The 20,328-nt window shown below is 43.1% G+C and overlaps 3 protein-coding genes across 3 annotated transcripts; 2 read left to right on the top strand and 1 right to left on the bottom strand.

Annotated features, from left to right (window-relative positions):
- The first annotated feature begins 5,491 nt into the window (after positions 1 to 5,491).
- On the top strand, positions 5,492 to 5,990 carry LOC102957230 (histone H2A type 2-B). Its single transcript, XM_007088035.3, has one exon. It carries the CDS (start codon positions 5,543 to 5,545, stop codon positions 5,933 to 5,935), a length of 393 nt encoding a protein of 130 aa, XP_007088097.1. The 5' UTR covers positions 5,492 to 5,542; the 3' UTR covers positions 5,936 to 5,990.
- LOC122240850 (histone H2A type 2-C) lies at positions 5,990 to 6,681 on the bottom strand. The gene has a single exon (XM_042993990.1). The coding sequence runs from the start codon at positions 6,602 to 6,604 to the stop codon at positions 6,092 to 6,094; it is 513 nt and encodes a 170-aa protein (XP_042849924.1). The 5' UTR covers positions 6,605 to 6,681; the 3' UTR covers positions 5,990 to 6,091.
- An 86-nt stretch (positions 6,682 to 6,767) lies between these two features.
- On the top strand, positions 6,768 to 7,279 carry LOC102956969 (histone H2B type 2-E). The gene has a single exon (XM_042993991.1). The coding sequence runs from the start codon at positions 6,809 to 6,811 to the stop codon at positions 7,187 to 7,189; it is 381 nt and encodes a 126-aa protein (XP_042849925.1). The 5' UTR covers positions 6,768 to 6,808; the 3' UTR covers positions 7,190 to 7,279.
- The last annotated feature ends 13,049 nt before the right edge of the window (positions 7,280 to 20,328 follow it).

Raw genomic sequence — 20,328 nt, 5'->3', positions numbered from 1 at the left:
AGTATGGTGAAAGATAATCTGAGTGAAGGCAGGAGATGGGCTAGAGAGAAATAAATTGATCAGAATGCTGCTAAAAAAGATAGAATCTATAGGACTTGCTTTTGGTCAGGGCTTTGCAACTTGCTAATCCAGCAACTGATAGGGAATGTTGGGAGGCTGTGGTTGGAGAAGGCCTTGCTAGGGAGGTGATTTAATCAGAGATCTGAATGATTAGGGGGTAACTAACCATGAGGAAAGAGAGATCTGGGCAGAGGGAATGTATTCATTATGTTCTGGATGTGTTATGTTAAGCTCAGTGTTGGCATACTTGTTGTTCTTAAATGTATTGGATGGATGTGTGAACTAATGTGCAAATAGAGAGGGCTGATGTCATTGTTATTTCTGTTGCAAAAATAAATGGAAGCTTTGTAAATTGCAAACTTCACGGGGCAAGTTATAGTGTCTTTGTTTTTAATAAAAACATAGTAAGAATAATATCTCCTATTTAGTGAAGGTTTGTCTTGGCCAGATTGAAACTTTTAGAGGCTTTGAATATTAAAAGATTATGGTGGCCACCTCAGGTGTAATTAAACAAAACAAAACAAAAAACCAATAAACACTAATCTGTGACATGAGGATGGGGTGTCTAACAAATACTCATTTCCCCCCATGATGATTACTTCAATATTTGATCATGAAAAACTTAATTTGTGCTTATTGATGTATAATTTACACATAAGGAATTTACAAATCTTAAGTGTACAGTCTAATTCTATATATGAATACACGCATATCAAGATACAGAAAATTTCCAGAACCTTGGAAGGCTCCAGGGAAATCAATACCACCTCCCCACAGGTAATCATTATTCTAACTTCTATCACCATAGATTAGTGTTGCCCATTTTAAAACTTCATATAAAAAGAATCACATAGCATGAATTCATTTGTGTTTGTCTTCTTTTGTTCCACATTGTCTGTGAGATTCATCCAAGTGCATTGCATTTCTGTTTGCTGTATATCCAGGAGTGGAATTGCTAGGTCATATGATAAACCTAATGTTTATTTTTATGTATGTATGTATGTATGTATGTATGTATGTATTTAAGCTTATTTATTTATTATTGAGAGAAACAGAGAGAGCACAAGCAGGGAGAGGGGTTAGAAAGAGAGGGAGAAAGAGAACCCCAAGCAGACTCCGTGCTCAGCACAGAGCCTGGTGCGGGGCTCAGTCCCACAACCACGAGATCATGACCTCAGCCAAAATCAAGAGTCAGACACCTAGCAGACTGAGTCACTCAGGGGTCCCCCTAATGTTTATTTTTGAAATGAAAAATTGGTTCAGGGGCACCTGGGTGGCTCAGTAGGTTGAGCATCCGACTTCGGCTCAGGTCACGATCTCACGGTTTGTGAGTTCAAGCCCTGCGTCGAGCTCTGTGTGGACAGCTCAGAGCCTAGAGCCTGCCTCGGATTCTGTATCTCCTTCTCTCTCTGTCCCTCCTCCACTTGCACTCTGTCCCTCTCTCTCTCAAACATAAATAAACATAAAAAAAAATTTTTTTAAAGAATAATTGGTTCAAATAATTTTGGGGATGCCCCTGCTCTGTTGGTGCTAGGTACTTTTCTAAATGTTTTACATTTATGAACTCTCTTAATTTTTACAACAGCCCCATGAAGTACCTAATATTACTTTTTTTTTTATGTTTGTTAGTTTTGAGAGAGAGTGAGCAGGGGAGGGGCAGAGAGCGAGGGAGACAGAGGATCCAAAGAAGACTCTGCTGCTGTCAGTGCAGAGCCTGATGTGGGGCTCGAACCCATGAACTGCAAGATCCTGACCTGAGCTGAAGTATGACACTTAACTAACTGAGCCACCCAGGTGCTCCATCTACTGTTATTACTTTTGATTTACCAGTGAGGAAGCAGAGACGCTTAGAGGTTAGGTAACTTGCCCATGATCACATATCTGGTAAACAATGCAGAGTCAGGCTGTAGAATTTGGGCTCTTAAACATTAAGCTATTTGGCCTCCTAATACAGCTTTGGGACCTCTCAGGTTCCGGGCTCTGTATTAGGTTCTTTACATTTATCATCATTTATTCTAACAAGTCTGTTATGGTTGGATATATATATATATGTTTAGTTGTTTAATTGACGAGCTTCCAGTATATCTTCCATCACTCTGGCTATCACAGTCTACTATTTATAGGTGGCATTTGGAGAATGGTTCTCGAGTAAAGAGAAATATTTTTGAAAAGAAGACACTAATTCCTTAAGAGTGTTATTTCATGTATTCATGCCGAAAACATTTAATTACCTTTTTAAGAGCCAGGTAGAAGGAATTAAGGACTCAGATTCAAAGATGAAGAAGACATGGTCTCTCCCTTGAGGTGGTTACAGAAAGGAAGTGAGACCAAAGCCAAAGCAGAGTGGTAAGCACTATCACCAGGATTTGAACACAGAAGTGGGTACACTGAGGCTGTGTGCGTATGGGAGTAGGGAAGGCCTCATGAAGGAGGAGGTGATGTCTGGGCTGAAACTCAAAGGATGAGGAGGGTTTTGCCAGGTCAAGAGGAAGATGAAGCCTTCTAATCAAAGGCAAGTGTACATGCAACGTTAGGGACCTATGGAAAGGTCCTAACTGAATGGTGTGCAGCTCAGTATGGAGGAGGCTGGAGGTGGTGGTTGTGGTGACAGAGGTGGAGGGAGAGGGGAAGAGAGAGGACTATGGAATGGGGCTAGAAGGCAAAATAACGGTTTGATTAACTGGATTCCTTGGGAAGGAACTCAGTTGCCTTTGGTTAAAAATCCCGGTTGCCTTTTTGTTAAAGGAGGTAAGATCCAGTCTGTTTGTCTGTGATGGTGTACTACTTTTACGGATGGCCTGCTCTACTTCACGTTTTAATAGCTCTGGTAAGAATGCTGGGAAAAGAGCTCTGGGGAGCAATAGATAGTAATTGAGCCTGGTATAATTTGTGGGAGATTGGCCTATCTAAATTGATCTAATAAGGTTTTATAGCTGGATGGAATCTAAAATATTAAATCTAATTTTCTCTCATTCTCTTTCTCTCTTTACCAGAGGAAGAAGGGGAGGCTGTGTAAGTTAAGTGGCTCGTGAAGCCCAACATCTAGTGAGTGAAGTAGTGTAAAGAGCACAATTTTTGAGTCAGGCAGACCTGAGTTCTAATCATGTCTTAGTAAATGGCCATGTCACCTTCAGCAAGTGCCCTAACTTCTCTGAACCTTACTTTCCTTTTCTGCGAAACAGTTACATCTACTTCATAGGTAGCCCCCATCATAGGGCTTATCACATAAGGTTCCATATATTCTCTTTGCCCTTCATCTTTCCTAACAGCACAGAGTCATTGTGATAGAGGTAAAAAAGAGATAAAAAGTGGAAGAGTTGGGGAGGTCAGTGCCCCCTCAAGCAGGGTCTCTCAAGCTACCAGAGTTATAGTAGCCCCCCCTCCCCCCCCCCCATTTGGACTGTCTGGGTTCAGACCCTGTAGGTCTGAAAAGTTGACACTGTCAGAACTTCCAGCGTTGATTGGCTCATTGGGGAGAGACTCACACTAACAAAACAGACAAGAAATTTATGAATAGTCTAGGGTGCAAATTCATTAACTTCTAGTGATGTATCTTATAACTAGCTCATGCATTCTCAGTCTCATATTTTTATCTTGAAGTAGAATAATCAGAAAGTTGTCGAGCCCAGTATCTGAGCTAAGGGAGTTGGGCAGTCTTCAGAAATATTTCATCCAGGTTGTAAGAAAGGCTGATGATTTCACAACCAAGGACCCTTGGTTGTGTGTGTGTGTGTGTGTGTGTGTGTGTATTCACAGTGCTGGAGAAACAACACATTCCTATTGTAATTGCCTCATTTACACTCTGTGTGGACTACATCTTTCTATTAACACATGCATCTTCTGAAATTATATAATTGATGGAGTTAGAATTACCTTCAGGTACATTCTGCTATTGAAAAAGCACTCTCCCATCACCTTTGATTGGATCTGGGTGTTTCACATGTTTATACCAACATTCTTACCAGCTATAGATAGCTGATATTAACTTGCAGACTTGAGATTTCCTCTATTTTCTAGAAGCATCTCATGACAGCTCTTTGCACTAGTCTCACTTATCTGTATACCCATTGTGTGGTAGGTAGCATGTACTTGATAAATGTCAGTTCAATAAAGGTGAGGATAAAAGAGAGGACATCAGAAATGGGCTCGATGAATAGGATTTAAGTCCTCCAGTCCTCATGGAACACTCAGGAGAGGGTGCAAATGGTGTGAGGGATGTAGAACCACCCAGGATGGGAGGCTGAGGAGGAAGAAACAACTTTCCAGAAAGTTTCTTTAGAAGGCAGTTGGAAGATTAGGAAAACAAGTGTTACAGGGCTGTTGCTGAAATCTAAGAGAGCAGTGAGGAAGCAGACAGGAACATGGATTAAAAACTGAAGAGATGCTAAGTAAGTAGCCAGATACGCTGTTGAGATGCAGGTGAGTGGATTCTAAGTGTAATTTGCCCATAAAGAGCAAACAGAGGAGGTAGGCGGTTGTTTGGGTAAGTTTGCATCTGGATTGGACGAGTTGTTGGGACAAATGAGTTGAGGTACCCACTAAGCAGTTTGGTGTAAGGGTCTGAGCTTCTAGAACAAATCTGGGATAGTTGAAAGCATGGAAGTGGGAAGACTCTTCGGGAAGAGCGAAGAATGGAGGGGGGTTTTGTGTAGGGGGCAGAGTCCAGACAGACACGGGAATTTAGGGCCAGGTAGAGGAAAATGAGCAGGATGGGGAAAGTCGGGGGACATTTTGAAAGCCAAAGGAGCAAGTTTCAAGGCGGTAATCGGATGCCTCCTGGAGGTCCAGAGGAGGAAGACAGATCTTTTTCAGTCCTTGGTTACAGTGTATTCCGAGGAGCGGGGAAGGCTGGGGGTGGGGCTAAGCCACACCGAAGGCCACGACTAAATTGCATTGAAAGCAGACGGCCTTAGTAATTTTTCTGGGAGTTTGGCTGTGAAGAGACAGAAAAGGCGGGACTTGGAGAGTAATTTAAGGCTCAAGGGGATAACTGGCTTCAGAATCCCTACCCTTGAGTGGGAACAACTCTGCATCTGCTGGAGGCCCCTCTGCAGGCCTTTTGGGTCCTTTTTAGGATTTCCCTTCTAGCTCTAAACTGGAAAAAAAAGAACCAATTCTCTCCCCCCTCTCCCCACCCCCCACCTACCTCCGCCTCGCCTTCTCTAAACTGAAAACAAAAATTGCCACTCAGTAAAACGCAAAACCAGCGTTTTGTCCGAAAGCTTTCTTTCTTTAAAAATCCTCTCATGCAAATTAGGAGCTTTAATGTGGCTCCCAGCGATTGGTAGGTACGTACGAAATCCGTCATTTCCTTGTAGTGCAGGATGCAAACGAAGAGTCCGCTTTCTGCCTTCCGATTGGCTGTTTGATTGGTCTACTTCCCTTTACCCCTCCCGGTAGCTCTTATAAATTACACCAAATTGGTTATCCTTTCCACTTCCTTCTCCTTGAATAAGAAGCTGTAACTGCAGTTTTGGCCGTAATGTCTGGACGCGGAAAGCAGGGAGGTAAAGCTCGCGCCAAGGCCAAGTCGCGCTCGTCCCGCGCCGGCCTGCAGTTCCCGGTGGGCCGAGTGCACCGCCTGCTGCGCAAGGGCAACTACGCCGAGCGGGTGGGGGCCGGCGCGCCGGTGTACCTGGCGGCAGTGCTGGAGTACCTGACGGCGGAAATCCTGGAGCTGGCGGGGAACGCGGCCCGCGACAACAAGAAGACGCGCATCATCCCTCGCCATTTGCAGCTAGCCGTGAGAAATGACGAAGAGCTCAACAAGTTACTCGGGGGTGTCACCATTGCCCAGGGCGGCGTCTTGCCCAATATACAGGCGGTCTTGTTGCCCAAGAAAACGGAGAGTCACAAGCCTGGCAAGAACAAGTAATTAGGAAGCTTGAGACCATCCCCACTAACCCCAAAGGCTCTTTTAAGAGCCACCAAAGTGTCAAATGAGGGGCTGATCACGAAATAGCGCATTAGCTCTTTTTTTGAAAATTTGGGTGGCTCTAAAAAGAGCCTTTGGTCTTTGGCTTGTCATGGTTTATTTGCTTTTGGCTTTGTGGCTTTCGGTTTTCTTTGGTAAGAGAACGGCCTGGATGTTAGGCAGCACGCCGCCCTGGGCGATGGTGACTTTGCCCAACAGCTTGTTCAGTTCCTCGTCGTTGCGGATGGCCAGCTGCAGGTGGCGGGGGATGATGCGCGTCTTCTTGTTGTCGCGGGCCGCGTTCCCCGCCAGCTCCAGAATTTCCGCCGTCAGATACTCCAGCACCGCCGCCATGTAGACCGGCGCGCCGGCCCCCACCCGCTCGGCGTAGTTGCCCTTGCGCAGCAGGCGGTGCACTCGGCCCACCGGGAATTGCAGGCCGGCGCGGGACGAGCGCGACTTAGCCTTAGCACGGGCCTTGCCTCCCTGCTTTCCGCGACCCGACATGACTGAAGGTGAGGCTACAACACCTAAAGCTCTGAACCTCACAACAAAACAGGATTGAAAGATCAGCGATTGAAAAGCCTTTATAAGCTTTGCTAGGGGTGGGGTCAGGAACGAGTTTTTCATTGGTCCTAAATTGGCTCCAGAACTAGCCAATAAGGCCAAGAGTAGGTGCTGTTACGTAGTTATTACTGATAACGCAAGGTCCCTGCAAGGCCCAATGGAAATGAAGGACTTTTGGAGCCCTAATTTGCATACGGTGGTTATAAAAGGATCAGGCCCGCCCATTCTCGCACTTCTTTTCTTTGCTAACGCGTGTGGTGTTGTACAATGCCTGAGCCGGCAAAATCCGCTCCCGCGCCCAAGAAGGGCTCGAAAAAGGCTGTCACCAAAGCCCAGAAGAAGGATGGCAAGAAGCGCAAGCGCAGCCGCAAGGAGAGTTACTCCATCTACGTGTACAAGGTGCTCAAGCAGGTGCACCCCGACACTGGCATCTCGTCCAAGGCCATGGGCATCATGAACTCGTTCGTCAATGACATCTTTGAGCGCATCGCCGGCGAGGCCTCCCGCCTGGCGCATTACAACAAGCGCTCGACCATCACGTCCCGGGAGATCCAGACGGCTGTGCGCCTGCTGCTGCCCGGCGAGCTGGCCAAGCACGCCGTGTCCGAGGGCACCAAGGCCGTCACCAAGTACACCAGCTCCAAGTGAGTCCCTGCCGGGACATGGCGCTCGCACGGGTCGCCGGCCGCTTGACTCCAAAGGCTCTTTTCAGAGCCACCCACCTAATCACCAGAAAAGAGCTTTGTTCACTTATTTTCCCCTCACTTCTTTCTCACAAAGTAAGTTGTTTTACTTGCGAAAGGTCATGGAAGATGGCACACGTAGTATCTAAGCCTTTCTTAAACTTGAGACTCCTGGCGCGTGACTGGCTTTGCTTTTCAATCTAGAGCGCGTCTTAAAAACTTTTAACTGTCTTAGTTTTTCTAGAAATCCTTTCGAATTAAGATATTGGAGAATCTGTTCCTTCTCACCTTCCGTCCCTAGATTATTGTGTCCTGGTCGTTCTGTTGGGTGTATGTTTCATCGGTGTTCTAAAACGAAATGAGTGATTTCGGTCATCCTCACTTAAGAAAGAGTCCCAGGACAACTAAGCCCCGGGGGCCGCGGATATTGCGTCAGAGCGCTGAAGAATTCTTCCGAGCGTTTGGCATCTGCCTGGGTGCCCAGTCACCAGTTCTGCCCTGCGGTGTGGCCTCCTGTGGATCCCAGCGGTCTGGGCGTTAAGGGTGGAGCCTGTGCTGCCGGGTCCTAGCCTTTCCCTGATTGGACGACATGAATATTTAAAATCACCCGCCGGCTCCGGAATTTGTAGATTCTGGTTTCCGCTGCTTACTTTGGGTCTTTGAAATCCCTGTTATTTCTCGGTTTGTGGATCGTTTTTGCATTTAATTCTTCTCGGAACGCTCCGGCTTTAGGTCACTGCACGGCGCTGGTCATTGAGGTCTGGGCTCAAAAGCCACCTCTCGGAGGCCTTCCCAAGTCCCACTCAGGAATTTGCGCCTCTTGTTCCTGCCTGTCATCCGGTCTCATGGTTTTCTCTTCCTCCTAGCAGCCGTCAGAAATTGGTTCGTTTCTTAGGTATGGTCTTTGTTCTCAAGCCCTTAACAGAGACTTTGCTGGTCTGTTTTTCTGTATTGTCCATGCCAATCAGTGCCTGACACAAAGCGGACACTTAAATACTTACTGAATTATTAAGATCTGTCGAATTAATTTTCCCACCCCATCCTTTTCTTAATCGCTCCCGTGGATGGATGGGTGCCGTTCATTTCCATTAGATACATGTGAAGACATGAAAATGGAAATGTTTTTGGAGCTCTTTGCCCAAGTCCGTCCGTGGTCACCTCAGGGCAAGATCTCTGAGGAGGCCCGTGTTAAGATTCTTTTTGCGCCAAATAGGTGACAATGGTTGGTTCTCCCTTTACGCTCCTTAGTGTAGCGTAACCTCTTTTGGATTTTCGTTAAATTCAGAGCATTGAATCCTTTTCCAGTCTCCTTTTCTGAAACCCATCACTTCCACCCTGATCCTCTGTTCCCCATGGAGATGAGCATTTAATTTACACTCACCTTCTCATTTATCAGGAAGCCCTGAAAAGATAGACCCTGTAAGACAGGCAAGGTTAATAACCCTTTTGCAAAGGAGGTTGAGAAAAGCAATGGGATTGGTTCACTGGTCATGCAGCCAACTTTTCCACCTTTGTATCCTCAAATGCGTGGACAATTGCATTTTAGTTTTATTTTGTGTGATTACAGAATGTTCACAGTCTTTCTGTCCAAGCCTTGATTTTGCTGATGAAGACACTGATCAGTTATTCAACTCTGCTTTTGGCTAAGGGGTTCTGGGCTTGATCCTAAGAGTTTTGTGAATTCAGATGGACTCCAGACATCATGAACTGAATAAGTCTTCTGTTTCCCACATGTGTGTTTTCAAGTGTGTGTAGATGCTATTGTATTAATAAAATTACCGATTAATTTGAAAGCTTGGCTGCTTTCTTTTTATCTGCAATATATTTTCTCATTAAATGAAGTAAACAGATACAACCACTGCTGGGTCTGTGGAAAAGGATAAATATTTATAAACCATTGGCCAAAATTACTTCTACCCAAGAGGTGCACTGGGGTTGAAGTAGCTTGTTATGAGGACACTGTTAATGTTTAGTCATTTAAAAAGACATGACCACAAATAACAAGCATTATAAACAAGGTAGAAGAAATAAAGTCCTTAAGAAAGTTTAGCTAACACCTATAGAGCACTTAGTATGTGCCAGACAATGTTCTCCAGGCCCTTTATACATATTGACTCATTTAATCCTCACAAGAACCTCATGAAATAGTTATCATTCTTATCTCCCATTTTATAGTTGAGGAAACTGAGGCATAGAAAGACTTCTCAGAAACTCTCCAGAGAATAAACTGCTAGTTCAGGATTTAAGGGATTTGAGAGAGTAAGATCAATCTCTGAAAACCTGGATCCCTCCTTGGATTTTGGGAAGAAATTATCTATGCTTTACAATTAAAAGGAATATCACCTGCTTTATTCTTTTCAGGATGTGCCCCGTATATAAATCTATGGTGGTGGTGGTGGCTGAAATCCTTGGGGAGGGGACTGAGGGGGTTCTGGTTCTCCATCGCAGAGGCCATATCTCAACTTGCTTATCAGTTGGAATCCCTTCACTAATATGAGAGAGTCTTGGTTACTGGTTTCAGGCTCCTCCTGGGCATGGTGTTCACTAGCAAGGAAACTGCAGAGTGGGGAAGGGGAAGAGGTGATAGAATTTGAAATTTTAACTCCAGAGGGGAGCTAATTAGTGATAGTGAGTTTAATCTTCCTAAAGAACCTTTTTCATCACTTCTTTCTCCTGCTCAGACATCTGTTGTCTATTTGCTTATGTTGGGGTTAACAATGATTGTTATAATAATTGCCTCTACTTATTGAGCACTTAACTACTTCATGGTTCTCTGCATTGCATCATTCGATCTATAACTGGCACCACTGAAGTAGATTCCATTATCATCATCCTTATTTTCTAGATAAAGGAAACAGCCTCAGAGAAGTTAAATAACTTGTCCAGGATTGTTTAGGAAGTAAGTGGTGGAGCTATAATCCAACACACATTTTTAAAAAGCTTGATATTCAAAGCTTTCCAAAATCTGCCTCTTCCTCCTTTTATAGCTGTGTCTTCTACTGCTCTCCTCTAGGGTTAGGTGGGTTTTCTGCTCTGCTTCAAATGGTCTGTTCACCTTCCACTAAACCCATTTGCTCCTTCCCACGTCTGGATTGGATTGCTCCTTCCTTCTGGCTTGGCCAGAGTTTTCTTTCAAGCCAAAGTCATACCTTCCAGCTCAAATGACATCTCTTCCTTTATTTCTCTATCATACCCACTTGCACGCACTTGTTCTATTCAAGTGGGAGAAAGTGTTAGGGTTGCACCTCACCTCTTCTAGGCTCAAACCTCTCGGATATTCCATGTTCTCCTGCTAGAGTAATCTTCCAAGCACAGGTCTGACCTCATCACCTACCTGCTGATAAACCTCCAGTGGCCTGTATCACTGCCTCAGTTTGGCCTTCAAGAGAAAAAAAATAAAATAAAACAGAAAACGTAAAAATTTATCAGTAATTCTTACCATATTTGGTTTCACAATGTGGCCTGGGGAGGGGACCTTTCTTTAAGAGGGAGGTTAACATAGCTCATAGTACGGGTAATCAGTAATTCTGACACAGAGAGTAGTAAGCCTGAAGGGCAGCTCTGTTTGGGTTTCAGCAAGTGACCCTTAACTGCAAGACTGTCCCTGTGCCTAGGGAGACTAGGTTTCATCATTTCATATGGGCAATGGAAAATCTGTGTCTACTAATTTTGTAAATCTATTAAGTATCTATTGATATTAAGTTCTATAAGAAAGGCTCTCTAGGATCATTCCTCTTCTCTGACTCCTAAGCATTGCTAGATATGATATCATTGATTCATTTTTTCATTCAAAAATTGGTTGAGTGTGTTAGATATCAGGCAATCTGCTGGGCAGTGAGCATACAAGATTCAACAGAACAGAGTGGCTTCTGCCTCCCTGGACTTTTAGTGCCTAGGAGAGAAGTTGGATATTAAACCAGTGACTATAATAAAGTATGATGAGTGTTAAGTGGGATAAGTGCCCGCACAGATAGTGCGATGGAGGGAGGCCTAACTTGACATTGGTGGGGGCGAGGAAGGCCTCTGGGAGGAGGGGACTTTAGGATGAGGCCTGAGGTGGATGGGAAGGAAGAGTGTTCCAGGCCATGGGTGGCATGGGCAAAGGCCTGGGGGAGAGCAAAAGCCAGCTGGCTCAGAGAAGTAGGAGGACCTGCAAGAAGCAGTTTAGAGGACAAGTTTAGGTAGCGTTTGGAGGGCAAGGAGGAGAGCACAGTAAAACGAGTTTACACCGGAAGGCAGAGCCCAGACCTTGCCAGATTAGACCAGACATATGGAAACAGACTTTAGAGAACCCCATTAACTTCTAAGCTAATGTGACTATGGAGACAGGAAGGAGCCAAATAGCAGTGAAAACACAAATGGCAGTGAAAACACAGTCTCAGAGGCCACAGGGTCTGTGTCCATTAAAGCACTTTCTGGGGCAGATGGCACCCTGGCCCTCAAATGGGTATCCATTCATTGCAATGGGGTATCCCTTAACATAGAAATGGCTGCATCAGGCCATCCAGGCTGATACCAGCCACCATGGCGCTCTGAGGAACCATGAGATTTCGAGGGGTCTGTGAGATTCATAATAGGTCAAATGTAAAGGTTTGCTAATGTCCAGTGCTGGTTAAGGTTAGAGAAATGGGGTAGTCTTATACACTATTAGTGGGAGAAGAATGTGGTGCAAACTTTTTAGTGGGTAATGTAACAATATCACAATTCCCTTTTCATATACGAAACAAAACAAAAATGTCTACACAAAATCCTCCAAGATACTTATGCAGGGAGGGTAAATAGCAGCTTTTTATTTCTATTTTCTATTTTTTCCTACTTTTTTATTATTAAAAAATTGTTTTTAAAGTTTATTTTGAGAGAGCGCGCGCACGCGCACAAGCGGGGGAGGGGCAGAGAGGAGAGACCGAATTCTCCCAGGCAAGCTCTGTGCCATCAGCGCACAGCCAGATTCGGAGCTGGTACTCACCAACCAACCGCGAGATCATGACCTGAGCCGAAATGGGAGTCAGACACTTAATTGACTGAGCCACCCAGGCACCCCTCTACTTTTTAAAAAGTTTATTTATTAAAAATTTTTTTAACGTTTTATTTATTTTTGAGACAGGAAGAGACAGAGTATGAACAGGGGAGGGTCAGAGAGAGGGAGACACAGAATCTGAAACAGGCTCCAGGCTCTGAGCTGTCAGCACAGAGCCCGGCGCGGGGCTCAAACTCACTGAGGGCTAGATCATGACCTGAGCCGAAGTTGGCCGCTTAACCGACTGAGCTACTCAGGCGCCCCTATTTATTTACTTTTGAAAGAGAGAGAGAGAGTGTGTGGGTGCGGGAGCCAGGGAGGAGCAGAGACAGAGGAACAGAATTCCAAGCGCAAAGTTTGGAAGTCACAAACTGAGATCATGACCTGAACCTAAATCAAAAGACGGCCGCTTAACCGACTGAGCCACCCAGGTGTCCCAACAGCAGCTTTTTATTAAAAGCATATTTTTAATTCTTGATAATTGAGAAATTAAAACATATACACAGAGGGGAAGATACCCATTACCCAACTTCATCAATTACCAACTTAAGACTGTCTGTCCTGTATCATTTTGAAGCAGATCACAGACAGCATATTATTTCATCCATAAATATTTCCTTATGTATCTCTAAAAGATAAGGACCACAATACCAAGTCACATCTAAACAAATTAACAATAGTTCCTTAATTCATCAAATACCCAGTTGGTGTTAAACTTAATCTACATGTCACAGCTTTAAAAAAAAATGCTTGGTTTAAATCTGAATCCAAATAAGTTCTGAACATAATGGTTGGTTGACACGTCTTTCAACTCTAATATATGTTTCCCATCCATCTCTATTTTTTTCTTTTTTTAATTATTTAAAAAAAATTTTTTTAATGTTTATTCATTTTTGAGAGACAGAGAGAGCATGAGCAGGGAAGGGGCATAGAGAGAGGGAGACACAGACTCTGAAGCAGGCTCCAGGCTCTGAGCTGTCAGCACAGACCCTGATGCGGGCTTGAACTCACAAACTGCGAGATCATAACCTGAGCCAGAGTCAGACGCTCAACCGACTGAGCCACCCAGGTGCCCCCTTTTTTTCTTTTTTAAATGTTTGTTTATTTTTGAGAGTGAGAGAGAGTGCGTGAGTAGGGGAGGGGTAGAGAGAGAAGGAGACACACAATCAGAAGCAGGCTCCAGGCTCCAAGCTGTCAGCCCAGAGCCCGACACGGGGCTCGAACCCACGAACTGAGAGATGATGCCCTGAGCCGGAGTCAGACGCTTAATCGCTTAATCGCTTGACCGACTGAGCCTCCCCAGGTGCTGCCATCCCTATTTTCGTGTAATTTCTTTGTTAAAGAGACATGGTTGTTTTTCCTGTAGAGTTTTCCAGTTGGGATTTTGCCTATGGCTTCCCTGTGATGTAGTTTGTTGTGATTCTTTGTCCCTTTATGTTTCCTGTAGAAACAGAATAAATGGAGCAGAAGGTGATTAGATTTAGATTCATTTTTGTACTTTCTGGCAAGACTGCTGCACAGGTGGTGCTATTTTTTTTTTTTTTTCTCTATCAGGAGACACACAATGTGTAGTTGCTCCCCTTTTTGTGACAATAGCTGTTGATGCTTAATGCTTGGATCCTTTAATTCATTAGTGGCTGCAAAATGATATTCTAGCACTCCCCCTTAATTTTTTAGCTGGCAAGCTTCAATAAAGAGAAAGCAGTATTATTTTTAATATTAAACACTCAGAAAGTACTTAACTATCTAATAGGTGAAAAGAGAGTGACAGGATCCCTTTTGATATACATAAAAAAGTGTATGTATGTATTGGTATGTATACATGCATATATGAAGGAAATATTTTTCTGGAATTTCATATGATAAAACTCATAATAGTGGCTAGTCATAAGGAGAAGAGTGTGGGTAGCCCAGAAGGAGGATTTTACTTTTTCTTTATATCTTTCAATATTATTTGAATTTTTCATGAATGTATGCTTGAAATCATTGTCAGCAGAGGTTATTTGGACAGTGGGGTTATTGGCCTTAAGGAAAAACAAAAACAAAAACCAAAACCCGGTGCTGTGAGAATATTTTTGGTGAAAATAATGCTTCAAATAACTATCCTAATGCTTGGCATCTAGTAGACCCTCAATTCATCTTCATTAATTCTGAAAAACAGTTTAAAAAATCTTCAAGAGGGGTGCCTGGGTGGCTAGTCGGTTAAGCACCTGACTTAAGCTCAGGTCAAGATCTGTTTGTGGATTCGAGCCCTGTGTTGGGCTCTGTGCTGACAGCTCAGAGCCTGGAGCTGCTTCAGATTCTGCGTCTCCTTCTCTCTCTGCCCCTCCTCTGCTTGCGATCTGTCCTCTCTCTGTCTCAAAAATAAATAAACGTTAAAAATTTTAAATAAAAAAAATAAATAAAACATCTTCAACAATATAACCAGCACTCAAACTAGACAGCAACAATGGACTCCAAGTGTTCCTGGGACTTGTGTATGGACCTACAGGTCTAGGATTGGGATTCTGCTAGTACAATCACTTAAAAAATCGTGAACATCAACTTTAAAAGAGTTATGCTCTGAAGTGATTTTCCTAACTAGTCAATTTTGCTGCTGAGGCCTCTGTCATAGATTAGGTCCTCAGCCAGGTCAGGAGAGCCAGTCAGGCTCTTCAAGGAGGACTGACTGGGTCATGGAGGGGTGTGAAATCAGGTGATGAGAGTACAGAGGATTGGCCCTGGACAGTTGGCATGGGTTACTGAGCAAGTCAAGAGCAGTATTTGGGGAAGGTTATTCTGACCCTCTTAATCTTTACTCTGACTGAGCCATGCAGGATAAATTGGTGCTCCTAAATGTTACTCTTATTTTTCTGAAATTTGCAAATCACACATAATCTGAGGATCTTTTACTGTATTTGCTGTATATATTTAGTAGAGCCACTGCCCTTTTTTCTTATTTATTATTCCTTTGTATGTTTATTTTTTACTCCCTTGCAGACAATCATTCTAATTTTGCTTCTATGTGTTTGTGCAAAAGGTGTATTGCTTTCTATGCATTAAAAATAATTATTCTTGGGGTGCCTGGGTGGCTCAGTGGGTTAGGCATCCAACTTTAGCTCAGGTCACAATCTCGCACTCCGTGAGTTCGAGCCCCGTGTCTGGCTGTGTGCTGACAGCTCAGAGCCTGAAGCCTGCTTCAGATGTTGTATCTCCTTCTCTCTCTGCCCCTCCCCGCTAGCATGCCCTCTCTTTCTCTCTCTCTCTCTCTCTCTTTCTCTCAAAAATAAACATTAAAAAATTAAAAAAAATTATCCTTGCATACTATATATTGCATTTATATGGTATTTTTGAAATAATAAGTTACAGAGATAAATAGATTAATGGTTTCCAGGGAATGGGGGTGAGATGGGAGGTGGTTGGGAAGAAACTGGGAAATTCTTTTGAGATGACTGAATGGGACGGTATCTTGATTGTGGTGGTGGTTACACGAATTTACACATGGAATAAAATTGCATAGAATTACATGCACACACGCATATGAACTCAGGTTAAAAAAACATGTGAGAAGTCATTAAGGTCTGCATATTAGTTAACAGTAATGTACCAATGTCAATTTTCTGGTTTTTGCTATTGCATTGCAGGTATTTAACACATCACCATGGGAAGAGGCTTAGTGAGGGGCACATGGAACTCTTTGTACTGTTTTTGCAACTTCCTGTGAGTCTATTACCATTTCAAAATAAAAACTAAAAAGCTACAGAACATACTTTACTAGTAATTAAATAGATGCAAAGGTAAAATAGAATGTCATATATATTGTTTTCAATAGAAAAATTCTTCTTTGGTGCCAGACAATGTTTTAAACACTTTACACGGATTACCTCATTTAAAAAAAATTTTTTTTAACATTTATTCATTTTTTGAGAGACAGAGAGAGAGCACAAGCAGGGGAGAGGCAGAGAGAGGGGGAGACACAGAATCCGAAGCAGGCTCCAGGCTCTGCGCTGTCAGCACAGAGCCCAGTGCAGGCTTGAACCCATGAAACACAAGATCATGACCTGAGCCGAAGTCGGATGCTTAAACGACTGAGCCACCCAGGCGCCCCTGGATTACCTCATTTTATTCCCCTAATAATCTATCTAATAACCTAATAACCCTATCAGCAGGTAGCATCATTATTTCCATTGTACAGATGTGGAGACAGAACCACTGAGGGGTTAAGTCACATGTCAGTAAGTGGCCAAGCCAAGATTAAAAGTCAGAGTCTCTTTTCAGTCATTATGCTATACTACTAATGTCAAAGAAGCAAGATATTGAGGCAGCATTTACAACAGTTAACAATATTGTAAATAACCAAAAATGTAGGAATGCTGAAATAAATATAGGAAAAAAAAATCATCCTATCTCAATCAACCTGCAACCACCACTTAGCTATTTATTGATATCAAGCCATATTTACTGACTAGTTTTCAAAGAGGAAGAACATATGCCAGAGAAACAGTGAAGTGTCTCACCAAACAAGGAAAAACCAGAGTTAATAGGTTGTGGGGAAGCATGGACTGTAGAGTTTTGATGGGCTTAAAGCAAAGCAGGCCTGTGTGAAAGGATGGACATCAGAATTAGGCTTTGAAGTGTATCCAGGTTCCTGTTTCCTTGGAAACCACAAAGTTAAGATAAAGATGAATGTTGTGTTTAGAAACATCTTATTGAAGTTTTGTACTTGGGTTGAAAATCAAGGTCTGTGTCAAAGTGATTTAGGTCCTCCTGGCGGGAGGGGGATGTTTCATTCTAGTTGATGTGATTTCAAACTGAAAAGGTTCTGGTAGTCTGTGACTTTTAGAACAGATTTCTCAGTGAATAAGAAAGCAGTAGTCATTCAAAGAAGGGGATTGTGACAATATAGCTGCAGCATGTCCTTGAGACCTATGTTTCCTGCTATTTCTTTGGCTAGCTGTATCTATTATCCCAGCCTGATGAATAGCAGAACACATTTTTACTTTCTCAGTTCTAGTTAATTTCTACTCTCTGAGAATATATGTAAGTGGGATCGTGTTTTATATCTTATTCTATGTTTTGCTTTTTCCCTTCTCTAATCCTATTTTAAAAATTGGCCTTTCCTGCTCATTCATCTCCCACAGAATGCAACCTGTGTCTGTGCTATCCCTGTTGTGATGTGAACATTCAATCTGTTGATTGAACTGCTGCATTAAACTGCATGATGGGCAAAACCACATTTCATCTCCTCACTCTCAGTGACAAACATCCAGGTTTGCTCTAACTCCCCATCACAAAAAGTGCTACAATGAACATTGTTGTACATTTCCCTTATGGACCTAGGTAAGAATATCTTTTAGGTAAAAACCCAGGAACAGAACTGCTTATTGGGATCCGTATATTCTTTTTTTTTTTTTTTTTAATTTTTAATGTGTATTTTTGAGAGAGACAGAGATAGAGACAGTGTGAGCAGGGGCGGCAGAGGGGCAGGAAGAGAGGGAGACACAGAACTCCAAGCAGGCTCCAGGTTCTGCACTGTCAGCACAGAGCCAGATGCAGGGTTCGAACTTACGAACTGTGAGATCATGACCCCAGCCAAAGCCTAGCTTAACTGACTGAGCCACCAGGCAAGCCCAGAATCTGTTTATTCTTAACTGAACAAAGAGTACCAAGCTCCCCTCCAGAATGGTTGCCCCAGACTTCCAACACCATGGTATCAGTGCTCCTCTGAGCCTACTTCCAGACCAACCCTTGGGTCATCCAACTTTATGAGTTTTTCTACACTTGCTGGTATAAAGTGATATCTCATTATTCTTTTCATTTTTGTTTCTTTGATTATTAATCAGTTCAAGCATCTCTACATGAGTTCGATAGCTTTTGTGTTTGTTCTCTTGTGTATTGCCTGTTCATATCCTTTGCTCCAACATTGTTTCTAGAATAAAACCTAGCCTCTCCCTAGTTTGGCATGGAGTCCCTGGTACTAAAAGCTCACTTTTTTTTTTAAGATTTTTTTTTTTTTAAGTAATCTCTACACCTACATGGGGCTCAAACTCACAACCCTGAGATCAAGAGTTGCATGCTCTATTGACTGAGCCAGAGGCACCCCTAAAGCTCACTTCTCGTCACTGCCCTTTGCCCATGCTACATGTGGCCCCATAAAAGTTCTTCTTTGTTTTCATTGTCTGTTCTGCCTGGATTACACCACCTTCTCCTAGCCCCCAATGTAAACATGCCTCAAAACCTAAATATTCTTTAGAACCCAGCTCAAAATATCACCACCATATTTGCTCAGCTGGAATGGACCTTTTCCTCTCAGCTCCCACAGAGCTCAACCTACATTTCCTTTAGTCATCTACCACGATAAGGCTTCTACTCTAGCTACTGAGGTGGGTATTACCTCCCTACAAAGACAGGCATAGGTTTGTGCAAGCATAGAGAGATTCAGAAGGCATATTCAGAGAAATATTAAGATTTATTAAACATGAGTAAGATGATTTTTACTTTGTTCTTTGTAGTTTCCTGTAGCCAGTGGTTTTTTCCTAACTATAGATTGTAAACCATTAGTGGGTTATGAAATTGATTTACTTGATAGAGGTCATCTTTTTACTTTTCCCTTTTTTTAAGAAGAAGATAGAGTATATCACAAATAGTATCATTTTGTGAAACTTGTTGCAATTTATATATATATATATATTTTTAATGTTTATTTTATTTTTGAGAGAGAGAGAGAGAGAGACAGAGTGCGAGCAGGGGAGGGGCAGAGAGAGAGGGAGACACAGAATCTGAAGCAGGCTCCACGCTCTGAGCTGTCAGCACAGAGCCTGAAGCGGGGCTCGAACCCATGAAGCTTGAGATCATGACCTGAGCTGAAGTTGGACGCTTAACCGACTAAGCCACCCAGGTGCCCCTTCAATTTATATTCTTGTGTAAAGGCAATGTAAAATGAATTTCTTACTGTGAGTTGAGGTCAAGAGGTTTGTTCTACTGTGCGGAAGGGTCACAGAACATATTCCCCCAATATATGCTACTTTGGCATATTGATATTTTGAGCTGTAGGCTCAAACAACAATGTAAGGACAGATTTTCTCTGACCCTCCCCTCACTTACCTGCTTCAAGATACATCCTCCAGAAGGAACTCAGTTGTCATAAGTCCCTTTCCTGGGAGTTTCATCAAGCAGGGAATATTACCCCTTATCACAGGAGAACTCGACTCCACAGCCAGACAAACTTTGTCACAAACTCTCATATCTCCCGTGTATTCTTCTAAGGGCCCATTCATCTTTTAAAAAGGCATTTACTGTCTCCTAAGAGGCCTCCAGTTCCCCTCCTCTTTCACTATTAAGATGGTATTTATGTCTGAATTCTAAGCCACCTTGGGGAGTTAATTATTTTTCCCTGGGTGTCTCCCATGTATACATAAGGTATGCATGTTAATAAACTTCTGTTTACAGGTACCTGGGTGGCTCTGTTGGTTGAGTGTCCAACTTTGGCTCAGGTCACTTTCTCACTGTCTGTGAGTTTCAGCCCCGCGCCAGGCTCTGTTGCTGACAGCTCAGAGCCTGGAGCCTGCTTCGGATTCTGTGTCTCCCTCTCTCTCTGCCCCTCCCCTACTCGCATTCTGTCTTTCTCTCTCAAAAATAAAATAAACATTAAAAAATATATTAAAATAAATAAATACATAAATTTCTGTTTGATTTTCTCTTGTTAATCTGTCTTTTATTATGGGAGTCTCAGCTAGGAATGCAGAAGGACAGAGGGAAAATTATTTTCTCTTCTCTATAGTACAAATATATACATATTCAATGTTTATTTATTTTTGAGAGAGAGACAGAGTGTGAGTGGGGGAGGGTCAGAGAGAGAGGGAGACACAGAATCGGAAGCAGGCTCCAGGCTCCGAGCTGTCAGCACAGAGCCTGGTGCGGGGCTTGAACCCACGAACTGCAAGATCATGACCTCAGCCGAAGTTGGATGCTTACCGACTGAGCCACCCAGTTAACCCCCCTACAGTACAAATACTGATATTATTTGTATCTATGTGTAATCACTTTCCCTGGAAACCTTGAACCTAATACAAAAGAAAAGTAAAACACAAAGCGTAGGCTCAAATTCC

Source organism: Panthera tigris, chromosome C1 (assembly GCF_018350195.1).
Source record: "Panthera tigris isolate Pti1 chromosome C1, P.tigris_Pti1_mat1.1, whole genome shotgun sequence".
Taxonomy (NCBI): Eukaryota; Metazoa; Chordata; class Mammalia; order Carnivora; family Felidae; genus Panthera; species Panthera tigris.
This window is presented reverse-complemented; position numbering and strand designations above follow the sequence as displayed.